The sequence below is a fragment of the Brachyhypopomus gauderio genome, chromosome 7, assembly GCF_052324685.1.
Source record: "Brachyhypopomus gauderio isolate BG-103 chromosome 7, BGAUD_0.2, whole genome shotgun sequence".
In the NCBI taxonomy this organism is placed as follows: domain Eukaryota; kingdom Metazoa; phylum Chordata; class Actinopteri; order Gymnotiformes; family Hypopomidae; genus Brachyhypopomus; species Brachyhypopomus gauderio.
Window position 1 is genome coordinate 26224040 of NC_135217.1, and position 13158 is coordinate 26237197.

At 45.8% G+C, this 13158-nt stretch overlaps 1 protein-coding gene across 1 annotated transcript in view; it reads right to left on the reverse strand.

Annotated features, from left to right (window-relative positions):
* Positions 1-3626: 3626 nt before the first annotated feature.
* Positions 3627-13158, reverse strand: part of kcnb2b (potassium voltage-gated channel subfamily B member 2b) — an 80048-nt gene continuing 70516 nt past the window's right edge. The window contains exon 3 of the mRNA XM_077012866.1: positions 3627-10081. Within this exon, the coding sequence (XP_076868981.1) occupies positions 8096-10081 (1986 nt within the window). The 3' untranslated portion in view covers positions 3627-8095. The remainder of the gene's footprint in view (positions 10082-13158) is intronic.

Consider the following 13158-nt stretch of genomic DNA (forward strand, 5'->3'; position numbering starts at 1 on the left):
GGGGAGGTGTGTGGAGGTAAAGGGGAGGTGTGTGTGGAGGTAAGATAAAGTGGAGGTGTGTGTGGAGGTAAAGGGGAGGTGTGTGTGGAGGTAAAGGGGAGGTGTGTGTGGAGGTAAGATAAAGTGGAGGTGTGTGTGGAGGTAAGGGGTTGTGTAGTGTGGAGGTAAAGGGAGGTGTGTGTGGAGGTGAAGGGGAGGTGTGTGTGGAGGTAAAGGGGAGGTGTGTGTGGAGGTAAGATAAAGTGGAGGTGTGTGTGGAGGTAAGGGGTTGTGTAGTGTAGAGGTAAAGGGGAGGTGTGTGTGGAGGTAAAGGGGAGGTGTGTGTGGAGGTAAAGGGGTTGTGTAGTGTGGAGGTAAAGGGAGGTGTGTGTAGAGGTAAAGGGGAGGTGTGTGGAGGTAAAGGGGAGGTGTGTGTGGAGGTAAGATAAAGTGGAGGTGTGTGTGGAGGTAAAGGGGAGGTGTGTGTGGAGGTAAGGGGAGGTGTGTGGAGGTAAAGGGGAGGTGTGTGTGGAGGTAAGATAAAGTGGAGGTGTGTGTGGAGGTAAAGGGTTGTGTAGTGTGGAGGTAAAGGGGAGGTGTGTGTGGAGATAAAGGGGAGGTGTGTGTGGAGGTAAAGGGGAGGTGTGTGGAGGTAAAGGGGAGGTGTGTGTGGAGGTAAGATAAAGTGGAGGTGTGTGTGGAGGTAAGGGGTTGTGTAGTGTGGAGGTAAAGGGGAGGTGTGTGTGGAGGTAAAGGGGAGGTGTGTGTGGAGGTAAAGGGGAGGTGTGTGTGGAGGTAAAGGGGTTGTGTAGTGTGGAGGTAAAGGGAGGTGTGTGTAGAGGTAAAGGGGAGGTGTGTGGAGGTAAAGGGGAGGTGTGTGTGGAGGTAAGATAAAGTGGAGGTGTGTGTGGAGGTAAGGGGTTGTGTAGTGTGGAGATAAAGGGGAGGTGTGTGTGGAGGTAAGATAAAGTGGAGGTGTGTGTGGAGGTAAGGGGTTGTGTAGTGTGGAGGTAAGGGGAGGAAGTGTGTGTGGAGGTAAAGGGGAGGTGTGTGTGGAGGTAAAGGGGAGGTGTGTGTGGAGGTAAAGGGGAGGTGTGTGTAGAGGTAAAGGGGAGGTGTGTGTGGAGGTAAAGGGGAGGTGTGTGTAGAGGTAAAGGGGGGGTGTGTGTGGAGGTAAAGGGGAGGTGTGTGTAGAGGTAAAGGGGAGGTGTGTGTGGAGGTAATGGGGAGGTGTGTGTGGAGGTAAAGGGGAGGTGTGTGTGGAGGTAAAGGGGAGGTGTGTGTGGAGGTAAGGGGTTGTGTAGTGTGGAGGTAAGGGGAGGTGTGTGGAGGTAAAGGGGAGGTGTGTGTGGAGGTAAGATAAAGTGGAGGTGTGTGTGGAGGTAAAGGGTTGTGTAGTGTGGAGGTAAAGGGGAGGTGTGTGTGGAGATAAAGGGGAGGTGTGTGTGGAGGTAAAGGGGAGGTGTGTGTGGAGGTAAAGGGGAGGTGTGTGGAGGTAAAGGGGAGGTGTGTGTGGAGGTAAGATAAAGTGGAGGTGTGTGTGGAGGTAAAGGGGAGGTGTGTGTGGAGGTAAAGGGGAGGTGTGTGTGGAGGTAAAGGGGTTGTGTAGTGTGGAGGTAAAGGGAGGTGTGTGTAGAGGTAAAGGGGAGGTGTGTGGAGGTAAAGGGGAGGTGTGTGTGGAGGTAAGATAAAGTGGAGGTGTGTGTGGAGGTAAGGGGTTGTGTAGTGTGGAGGTAAAGGGGAGGTGTGTGTGGAGGTAAGATAAAGTGGAGGTGTGTGTGGAGGTAAGGGGTTGTGTAGTGTGGAGGTAAGGGGAGGAAGTGTGTGTGGAGGTAAAGGGAAGGTGTGTGTGGAGGTAAAGGGGAGGTGTGTGTGGAGGTAAAGGGGAGGTGTGTGTAGAGGTAAAGGGGAGGTGTGTGTGGAGGTAAAGGGGAGGTGTGTGTAGAGGTAAAGGGGAGGTGTGTGTGGAGGTAAAGGGGAGGTGTGTGTGGAGGTAAAGGGGAGGTGTGTGTAGAGGTAAAGGGGAGGTGTGTGTGGAGGTAAGATAAAGTGGAGGTGTGTGTGGAGGTAAGGGGTTGTGTAGTGTGGAGGTAAAGGGAGGTGTGTGTGGAGGTGAAGGGGAGGTGTGTGTGGAGGTAAAGGGGAGGTGTGTGTGGAGGTAAAGGGAGGTGTGTGTGGAGGTGAAGGGGAGGTGTGTGTAGAGGTAAAGGGGAGGTGTGTGTGGAGGTAATGGGGAGGTGTGTGTGGAGGTAAAGGGGAGGTGTGTGTGAAGGTAAAGGGGAGGTGTGTGTGGGGGTAAGGGGTTGTGTAGTGTGGAGGTAAAGGGGAGGTGTGTGTGGAGGTAAGGGGGAGGTGTGTGTGGAGGTAAAGGGGAGGTGTGTGTGGAGGTAAGGGGTTGTGTAGTGTGGAGGTAAAGGGGAGGTGTGTGTGGAGGTAAAGGGGAGGTGTGTGTAGAGGTAAAGGGGAGGTGTGTGTGGAGGTAAAGGGGAGGTGTGTGTGGAGGTAAAGGGGAGGTGTGTGTGGAGGTAAAGGGGAGGTGTGTGTAGAGGTAAAGGGGAGGTGTGTGTGGAGGTAAAGGGGAGGTGTGTGTAGAGGTAAAGGGGAGGTGTGTGTGGAGGTAAAGGGGAGGTGTGTGTAGAGGTAAAGGGGAGGTGTGTGTGGAGGTAATGGGGAGGTGTGTGTGGAGGTAAAGGGGAGGTGTGTGTGGAGGTAAAGGGGAGGTGTGTGTGGAGGTAAGGGGTTGTGTAGTGTGGAGGTAAAGGGGAGGTGTGTGTGGAGGTAAGGGGTTGTGTAGTGTGGAGGTAAGGGGAGGAAGTGTGTGTGGAGGTAAAGGGGAGGGCTGTGTGGAGGCAAGGTAATGGGGAGGGGTGTGTATGGTGTGGAGGTGTGGGAGGGGTGTGTGTGTGGAGGGGAGGAGGTGTGTGTGGGGGGGTAAAGGGGAGCTGTTTGTGGAGGTATGCCACAGAAGACCCTGTGTGTCTTGAGTTTCAAAAAACTTCATATGAAGGAATTGTATCCTGGAGACATGCCCATTTAAGCCAAATTTACTGCAAGCCACATCACACTTAAACTGCTCTGACATGGCCTAAAAACCCTTCATATATTCTAATATGGACCTCTAATCGAGCTGTAGTCAGACCTTTCCCCGCTATCTTTACTTCCAGGCCCATGTGATAGTCACTACCAACATATGTAATAAGCAGGGAGCCATGAAAGCACTGCAGAACTGTAGTGAACATCTGTAAGCACGCTCATTTTCAGGCACTAGAACCATGTGGCCAAAGGAACTTTGTGAATAGCCAGTAATTCCTGATAGAGAACAAAAGGTCTGTAGATTAAACATATAAGATTATTTATTTATTAAATGATTACCACTACAAATAAGAAATGCTGGAGTCCAGAGAATATAGAATCATTCATGCTCAGGGAATCTGGGAAACTGCTCTTAGAGGCATTCTGTGTGGAGGTGTGTCCTGTATGTAGGCATGTCTGTCCAGTGTGAATCCCAGGCCAGTTTGCTATGGCTTACAGGATGTAGTCCACATAAACTAGATCCTGAAAAAATTTCTTCTTATTGTCATGTCCCACTGACATGGTTCCTCCAGAATATTTATACAATTAAAAGGGTATCACACAGGACAAATCAGTGAGTTACATACATATTTATTTATTATTCTGCATATGCGAATAATAGACGTAGTGAGGAACAATGCTCTCTTAAGTTGCAGAAATGTTGACATACATGTACCATAACAAAGTATTCTGTGATCACAAAATTGTACAGATTTCAACATGCATACAAAGATGTGCAGAAGCAGTCAGCAGCACAAAGGTAACTGCAGAAGATCCACACTGATCAAATAGATCAAATAAAGACCAAAGTAAAACAAGTCAAATGAGTTCAAGAGAAAATAATAAAGAGGCAGAAGATGTGGGGAGGGGGACAGTATGTGGAGAGTGTGGCAGTATGTGGAGAGTGTGGCAGTATGTGGGGAGTGGGGGAGTATATGGAGAGTGGGGGAGTATGTGGAGAGTGTGGCAGTATGTGGGGAGTGTGGCAGTATGTGGAGAGTGGGGGAGTATGTGGAGAGTGTGGCAGTATGTGGGGAGTGGGGGAGTATGTGGAGAGTGTGGCAGTATGTGGGGAGTGGGGGAGTATGTGGAGAGTGTGGCAGTATGTGGAGAGTGTGGCAGTATGTGGGGAGTGGGGGAGTGTGTGGAGAGTGTGGCAGTATGTGGAGAGTGGGGCAGTATGTGGAGAGTGTGGCAGTATGTGGGGAGTGGGGGAGTATGTGGAGAGTGTGGCAGTATGTGGGGAGTGGGGGAGTATGTGGAGAGTGTGGCAGTATGTGGAGAGTGGGGGAGTATGTGGGGAGTGTGGCAGTATGTGGGGAGTGGGGCAGTATGTGGAGAGTGGGGCAGTATGTGGAGAGTGTGGCAGTATGTGGGGAGTGAGGGAGTGTGTGGAGAGTGTGGCAGTATGTGGAGAGTGTGGCAGTATGTGGGGAGTGGGGGAGTATGTGGGGAGTTGGGCAGTGCGTGGAGACGGGGGCCAGTACATGGCAGACATGTTTGGAAGAGCTGTGAAATAATCAGGGAATCACACAGATCAGGGGATCACACAGACAGATCAGGGGATCCCTTTAGATCAGGGGATCACAGACAGATCAGGGGATCCCTGGAGATCAGGGGATCACGCAGACACAGAGATCGGGATTACACAGACACGGGGAACGCCTGACTCTTTATTCAGCTCAATAAAAGCAAACACTTATTGTAATGAGTTCAGATTTCACAAATGATTATGTAATGAGAAACATGCTTGGATTCCAGTCTGCGTTAGCTCACAGAGACACCGTCCCGAGAGAGTCGGATCGAACCAGATTCCTTGATTACCCCCTTGAACAGTTATGGAAGATTTTCTCTATGCTCACATGACACAAATAATGCTCAAACAAAATAATTTATAGGTTTTAAAAGACATACCACCTTATTTTGAAAAGAAGACCTAAAAAGAAACAAACTTTTTAAACCGCTGTGTATGTGTGGACACGAGTGATGTGGTTGTGAATTTTTAAGAGTTGTTGTCTTTTCCTGCCTGCTGAAACAAAGACAAATATGTGACATTTGCCTAAAAATGGGAACTAAATGACATCTTTATATGAAAGAAAAAACAAACAGTCCTGCTCTAGCAGTACATCACCTCTGTAGAAAACCTGAGAACTCAACAAGATTACTTATATCTATTACTTAAAGACCTGATTTTTTTCTATAAAAAGTAGATTTTTCTGTACAGTGCTATATGAACAAAGCAACGTGAGGTCTCACAAACAGGCACACATCATCGTAACCACCATACGGCAGGAAAACGTGGTCGTGCTTCATTTTGGTTTAGAAAAAATAGAATTGTCGGTATTAATTCACAAAAACATGAAACATTGTGTGTGGCCATTTTGAATATTTTTATATCTTAGCCTATTTTTACACCATTAAAAAAGGCCCAACCAGGTCTATTCTGACAGCACATCCCGAAACAGAATCTGATTTGAAGATTTTTTTAAAATTATTATTTAACAGGAGTGACTGTAACAGTCACACAGTACTGAAGTAAAATAAGCCTTTTATTAGCAGTAGTAACACTGTTTTCAATTATTAAAGATATATAATCTGAAAAATACAAGTGTAGTTTCTGCCTGTACACTTACAAATCCATTGGACTGTAAATAAGGTGCCATAATTCTTGGCCTGCATAGATTGCAGTAGATGCTGTATTGCACTTTCCATCATCCCCAGCTGAAACTGTAGGGAACATTTCAGCTCTCTTATCGTTTGAGTTCTCCCACTGTTTGAGCTCTCCCACTGTTGGAGCTCTCCCACTTTTTGAGCTCTTTCACTGTTTGAGATCTCTCATTGTTTGAGCTCTACCACTGTTTGAGCTCTCTCGTTCTTTGAACATCCCACCGTTTGAGCTCCCTCATCGTTTGAGCTCCCTCATCGTTTGAGCTCTCCCACTATTTGGGCTCTCCCACTGTTTGAGCTCTATCATCATTTGGGCTCTCCCACTGTTTGAGCTCTATCATCGTTTGAGCTCTCCCACTGTTTGAGCTCTTTCACTGTTTGAGCTACCTCACTGTTTGAGCTCTCTCACTGTTTGAGCTCTCCCACTTTTTGAAGACTCATCAATCACAATTTCATGTTTACTTAAGTTGGGACTGTCCTGAACACAATATCATTTACGATCAACCGAGTGCCCTGCCAAAGCAAGGAATGTGCACACACACACACACACACACACACACACACACACACACACACACACACACACACACACACACACACACACACACACACACACACACACACACATTCGTCCAGCAGTATTAAAATAAAGGCAACATAAAGTATTGTTTTTATGTGACAAATCAAAACTTTGGGCTTGAGTTTGAAATCAGCTTGGTTAGCATGATACTACTAAATTCACAGTAGAAACAATATTCAGTACTATTCAGTACTCTTGATGATTGACAGGACTGGATAAAATTGGAGTTGCAGTCAAGAGAAGGAGAACAGGTGAGTGCAATGTCATGAAATAAGAATGTAATGCAAATAACTGATGAACAACAATGAACTAGTCCTGAACTAAACTCTGAATGTAATGAAAATTACTGATGAATAACAATGAACTAGTCCTGAACTGAATTCTGAATGTAATGCAAATAACTGATTAAAAACAATGAACTAGTCCTGAACTGAACTCTGAATGTAATACAAATAACTGATGAATAACAATGAACTAGTCCTGAACTGATCTCTGAATGTAATGCGAAAAACTGATGAATAACAATGAACTAGTCCTGAACTGAATTCTGAATGTAATGCAAATAACTGATTAAAAACAATGAACTAGTCCTGAACTGAACTCTGAATGTAATGTAAATAACTGATTAATAACAATGAACTAGTCCTAAACTGAATTCTGAATTCTGCTTGTGTTTAAATGGGTATGAGGAAGCTTCAATGGTATGCCTTTTTGGTCCTTTAACACATAATATTATTTCTTACTAATATTTGAATAAGAAAGTAAAACAATGTGAACATCATTTACAAGATTTAATGACCAGAACTATTTATTCACTTGCTGGGTTATTTATTGATAAATGCTGACAATCTACTTGAAAGCAACTATGTTTTTATTGTAGTGCTATTGTACAGTTGAGTCGTAAAACCATGTTAAAGCCTGACTCTGACTGTGTCTCCACCAGTTTGAACTTTGGCTAACACTTCTAATCTACAAATTCCCACTGTAACAGTGTGATCTATCACTACCACTTTATCACTGTAACAGTGATCTATCGCTACCACTTTATCACTGTAACAGTGTGATCTATCACTACCATTTTATCAGTGTAACAGTGTGATCTATCACTACCGCTTGAAGTTTTGATTGTTCTAAGGTATGTCACTGGCTCTTCTGGTCATTAAGTCCAAGTGTTTGGTAAACGACACTAACTTGAATAGGCAAGCACATGGCAATTCAGAACAAAATCATTAAAAAATCCAGATTATGCTTAACTCCTAACAGAAAAGACATCTTTGTCATGGTACACATTGCATTTCCATGTAAAGTAGCCTAATGATATGTTTCAGTATGTTGCTATTTTGCAACTGATCTTTCAGTCTTTGAAGCACAATATTTCCTGTGAGCTGAGCAAAAAATACCTTTAGGCATCTCCTCTGTCCTCTGTGGCGGTGTGCATCATCTTTAACAAAGTCCTCTCTGTGTTTACAGTGAAGTGCTTTCAGCAAACTAAGCACCGTAAAATGGCTTTTTTTAAATGCATGCTTTTCAAGATGTGTCCCTCAAGATGACTCATGGTTGCTATAAAATAAAACTGAACAAAGTTCAGAAGTATAGTTATGTCTGCAATCTCTTCATTGTTGGATAAATACGTTCTAAATGATCTTGTTTTTTTACCCACCCACATCCTCCACCAGTCTCCTCTGCAGGGGCATTGTTTTCTACAGACAATGAGACTATTAACGCACACTGCTCATGCCATGCATCTCCTCCGTCACCTCTACGCCCTTTCTGTCTTTCAGTTTCCAGTGTCCGCAGTCACATGCTGGTCTCGCAAGTTGGTGAAAGACTGCCCTCTCCTGGCAGTAGATGGATCTCTGGTGTAAACATGTGGTTTTCCACCTTGTGTCCACTTTGGTTAGTGTCTGGCTTGCCCTCTCCCCTGTCACCGGCTGTGTCCAGGCTGGAGTTCTGTGGAGGAGGTCTGGCTGAAGGAACTGCAGCTCCGCCCTCTTGTGTGAGAGTTTTCTCCTCGTGGATCTTCGTGAACTGACTGCTCCTCTCCAGTTCTGCCTCCTTCTCCGACTGTTCCACCTCCTGCTGTTCTCCTAGGAGCAATACAGTCTCGTCTGGATGGTAATCACCAGCCAGCAGCTTTGGGGAGAGGACTAAATCTTCCTCTGGGATTACTGCCAGTGGCTCTGAATCTGAACAGAGGGGAGAGCTCTCTCTCTGTGGGGAGTCCTCTTCCAGAAGACTGCTGCTATTATCCTGAGGAGAGGACGTATTGGGTGGTGTGAGAGGAACTTCGTCAGGAGTCTCTATGAAGTTCATTTTGAGGCTTTTTGTCTGGAAACTTCTGGAATTGACCTCAAACTGAAGAAAGCACCCATCCTCCTCCATGGATGGTACCTGGTTTGTGAATTGGTTGTCAGGCGCATACTCAACCTCGTCACTCCCTGCTGTGTCAGCTGTGTCGGATGGTGTGAGCTGCTGGACGTCAGCACTTGGAGGCACTTCAGGTTGTCTTTGCTGAAGCTGAGATGCTCTTGTGAGAAGAACGAGTGACCTGTCAACCTCTCCAAGTTCAGCAGAACAACTGGTAAAGCTGTCAGCACTTGATATCTGTATATCAGTGATGGTTTGTTCCTTGGGTTGAGGTTCAGTCATGGATGGCACATCTTTCATCTCTATCTCCACTTCCTCTTTTACCTCACCAGCAAGTTGAGTTGACACCGTGCTGAGGTCCGAGAGAGACTGTGTCCAGGTCATCTGTTTGTACATCTCCTCCAGTTTCTGAGCATTGAGGTCCTGTGGACTTGAAGACTTCACACCCTCTAGTGGTCCAAGTTGTACGCTTTCTGGACATCTTTTATCGAAAGACCTCAGGCTGGTGTCTGAGCATGTGCGTTTGGGAAAGCCCCACCTGCTGAGAGACAGGTGGTTGTCCATTGAAGGTTTGTCCTCACTCCTCTCCACCACCACGTCCATTAGCTCCATGCTTCGGGCGAAGGCGTCTTTCAGATTCATGGACACGATGCTGCCGTTGCGCTTGGCTCGTTCCAGAGCCTCCCTCCTCTTGATGGCTTTCTCCTGGCGCTTCTGCTCCTTGTAGAACTCTGAGAAGTTGTTGACGATGATGGGGATGGGTAAGGCGATGACCAGCACACCCGCGATGCAGCAAAGACCGCCCACTATCTTCCCGAGCAGCGTCTGTGGATAAATATCTCCATAACCGACAGTTGTCATGGTGATGGTAGCCCACCAGAACGAAGCTGGGATGCTTGTGAATTTTGTATCGTCTTCATCTTTCTCTGCAAAGAATACGAGGCTTGAAAATATCATAATTCCCATGGCTAAGAATAATATAAGCAAGCCAAGCTCATTGTAGCTGCGTCTGAGAGTGAAGCCGAGGGACTGTAGTCCGGTGGAGTGCCGGGCCAGTTTGAGGATTCTCAGTATTCTCATGATCCGGAAAATCTGCACCACTCTCCGGACGTTCTGGAACTGCAGAACGCTTTTGTTCGACTCGGTCAGAAATATAGTGACATAGTACGGTAATATGGCAATTAAGTCAATCACGTTCAGTGGCCCTCTGAAGAACTTCCACTTGTTTGGTGAAGAGAGGAAGCGTAAGAGGTACTCCATCGTGAACCAGGCGATGCACACAGCCTCTATGTGAGCCAGCTGAGGGTTATCATTAGTGTGGCCAAACTCGTCTATCACCTGTAGTTCCGGCAGTGTGTTGAGGGACAACGCGATGGTTGAGAGAATAATAAACAGGATTGAAATGATGGCCAGAATCTGAGAAAAGGAGAAACAGAGAAAATACATCAATTCCCATTATTTGATATTTGTGTTATTAAACAAGACATAAGAAAATGACTCAAAATATTACAAGAAAGATGTATTAGTTTTTAATGGGAAGTTTTTCTTTGCCAAACTGTCAACTAGAAATGAAGCTTGTTCCTGTCATCAGTGGAGTGGGATGCCAGACACTGTGTGGGTTCAGCAGGGAAATCTGGAAGCCACAAAAACAGATAAATAGAAGCAACTCCTGCTCCTTTTGAGTGTGTGTCATGTTGGACGACCTTGGACAGGAGAGCGCTCCGAACACATCCACGGGAATAATGAAGTGCTTTGATCATGAAGCCTTAATTCTCTGATTCACTCATGAGTTGTTAGCTGGGCTTCTGCTGTCTTTGCAGATGGAAGATGACACCCCCCCCACCCACATCCACATGGTGAGAGCTTTATTCACTATGTACTACAGATCACCTTAGTGAGGGTGGGGTCGGAGGGGGTTGTTGCTGCAGTGGAATCATGCCCAGGCTAAGTAGCTATTATGTGGTTGGATCAGTGCATGATTGGATACCATGATGATTTTAATCCTTCGTAAAGTGAGGATGCTTTAGAGCTCTTTGTTCAGGAAATGCGAGTTGTTTTCCATAGCGCGGTACATCAGTGAGAGGAAGCTAGTATAAACACTGGGCCCTTGGTTGGAACATCTATCATACAGCTTTATTTGACCAAACTACTTCTGCTTTTTGAAACTGCTTTAAGCCAACAGAGCTTGCAAATGATGAACATTTTACCCTGATGTGTAGAATGAAACCTCTGCCTCACTCTGGGTAGACAGGCTGGGCTGATGGAGCACATTTGATCTTCAATAGGCTCTATTGTGAATATTGATTGTTGACCTGAATGTACAGAGTGAACTCTAACACTGCATATGCTGTGGTGTAGAGTGATTAGGCTAAATTAGCCACACATTACACTGAAGAGAGAGTAGTGTGGCCTGCCAAGACTGTCACGTCAACCAAACTTTCATTACTTTGGGCAGAGGCTGCTCTCTCTCTGGACTCTCACATGGCCACTCCCCTGCAGAGCAGAAGACCTCCGCTCTTCAGTTCATTGATGAAGTCTGGTCAAACACACTTTTGATATGGCCTAGGGACACCCAGTATGAGAAGTGTGAAAGTGACAATTCTTAAAGTGATCCTCTCAGTACAGAGATAGTCAGAGGCCATGTCTTTAAAGATCTGCATTTCAAGCGCCTGTCACTATTTACAACAAGAATCGAATGTAACTTGTGTGTGTGAAGCTTCTTCCTGTCTGTGCTTGTGATGTAAACGCACTGTTCTTCTGCCTGAAGGTCAGCGGATCAGTGGCAGCATGTGAGGTCCTCAGGTCACATGTTTGAAACAGATTAAGGAAGAATGAGGAGGCTAATGAACCCAATCTAGAGCGATTGGTTCCTTAGATGAGAGGTGCAGGGTTATTTATGAGGTGTGAGAAGACTCAGTCACCTTTGACTTGACAGAGGTCGTTCTGAAGAGTGCTGAACAATGACTATTTGATGATGATGTCATTAGAACACCACGGTGACTGCTGAGTTTGAGTGCTTTGCCACACAAACATAACAGGCCAGCATCATCCGGATCTGAGACACTGGCTGAATTATGAAGCATGTGTGATTCACCCTCTACATCTACACAGCATTTGGAACGATCAGATTTATCCAATGAAGTGAATGCTGATTGTATACTGTAGAGCATTTTACTGCATTTGATATTAAGTTGTAGGGTGGAGAAATAGAACACTGCAGGATGGAGAAACAGAACACTGCAGGGTGCAGGCTGTACAGACTCTAACATACCCGGTCTGGTCCATTAGGTGTTTATCACAAGCTGCATGTTAGAGATGGTAGAACACAAAATCCTACGCTGTTGTGGACTTCTAGAACATTTTACTGCATTTGAAATTGAGTTGTAGGGTGGGGAAATGGAATACTGCAGGGTGGAGAAAAAGAACACTCCAGGTTGGAGAAAAAGAACACTCCAGGGTGGAGAAAAAGAACACTCCGGGTTGGAGAAAAAGAACACTCCAGGTTGGAGAAAAAGAACACTCCAGGGTGGAGAAACAGAACACTCCAGGGTGGAGAAAAAGAACACTCCAGGGTGGAGAAAAAGAACACTCCAGGTTGGAGAAAAAGAACACTCCAGGTTGGAGAAAAAGAACACTCCAGGGTGGAGAAACAGAACACTCCAGGGTGGAGAAACAAAACACTCCAGGGTGGAGAAAAAGAACACTCCAGGGTGGAGAAAAAGAACACTCCAGGTTGGAGAAAAAGAACACTCCAGGGTGGAGAAACAGAACACTCCAGGGTGGAGAAACAGAACACTCCAGGGTGCAGGCTGTACAGACTCTAACATACCGGGTTCGGTCCATTAGGTGTTTATCACGAGCTGCATCAGCTGTGTCAGAGATGGTAGAACATGAAATCCTACACTGTTGTGGACGTCTAGAAATGCCAGCTGAAATGTCTTTTCTTTTTTTTTTTTTTTTACAAAAATGCAGGTTGGCATGAATTGCATTATGATGTGTGTTGTCTAGAAATGCAGTGTGACGTGTGTTCTCTGAAAGTACAGACTGTCGTGTGTTATCTGGAAATACATTTGACAACTGTTCTCTAGAAATGCAGTCTGACTCGTGATGTGTAGAAATGCATTCTGACTTGTGATGTGTAGAAAGACAGCCTGACACGTGCGCCTATTCCAATGGACATACGCAATGGGCATTTTTTCCCCTGGCACAAATAGCTCAGTACAGGCATCAAAATAAGAGTCTGAGAACCACTGTGTGCCCTTACCACATGCCATTGCCCATTTGTCTGTCAATGTAAGAAATCCAATGTACTGATGAACTGGACCTGATGCAAACAGGGCTTTTCCATGCTAGTTCATAACTATCCAATTGTTGCCTCCATTGCAGTCGCTAGGCAGATCGGCCACACTTCGTGCCTCACCAGCATCACGTACCTTTGTCACTGCAGGTCTTAAAGTCTTCACAATCCTATTGTTCTGCTTTATGTAATGGTG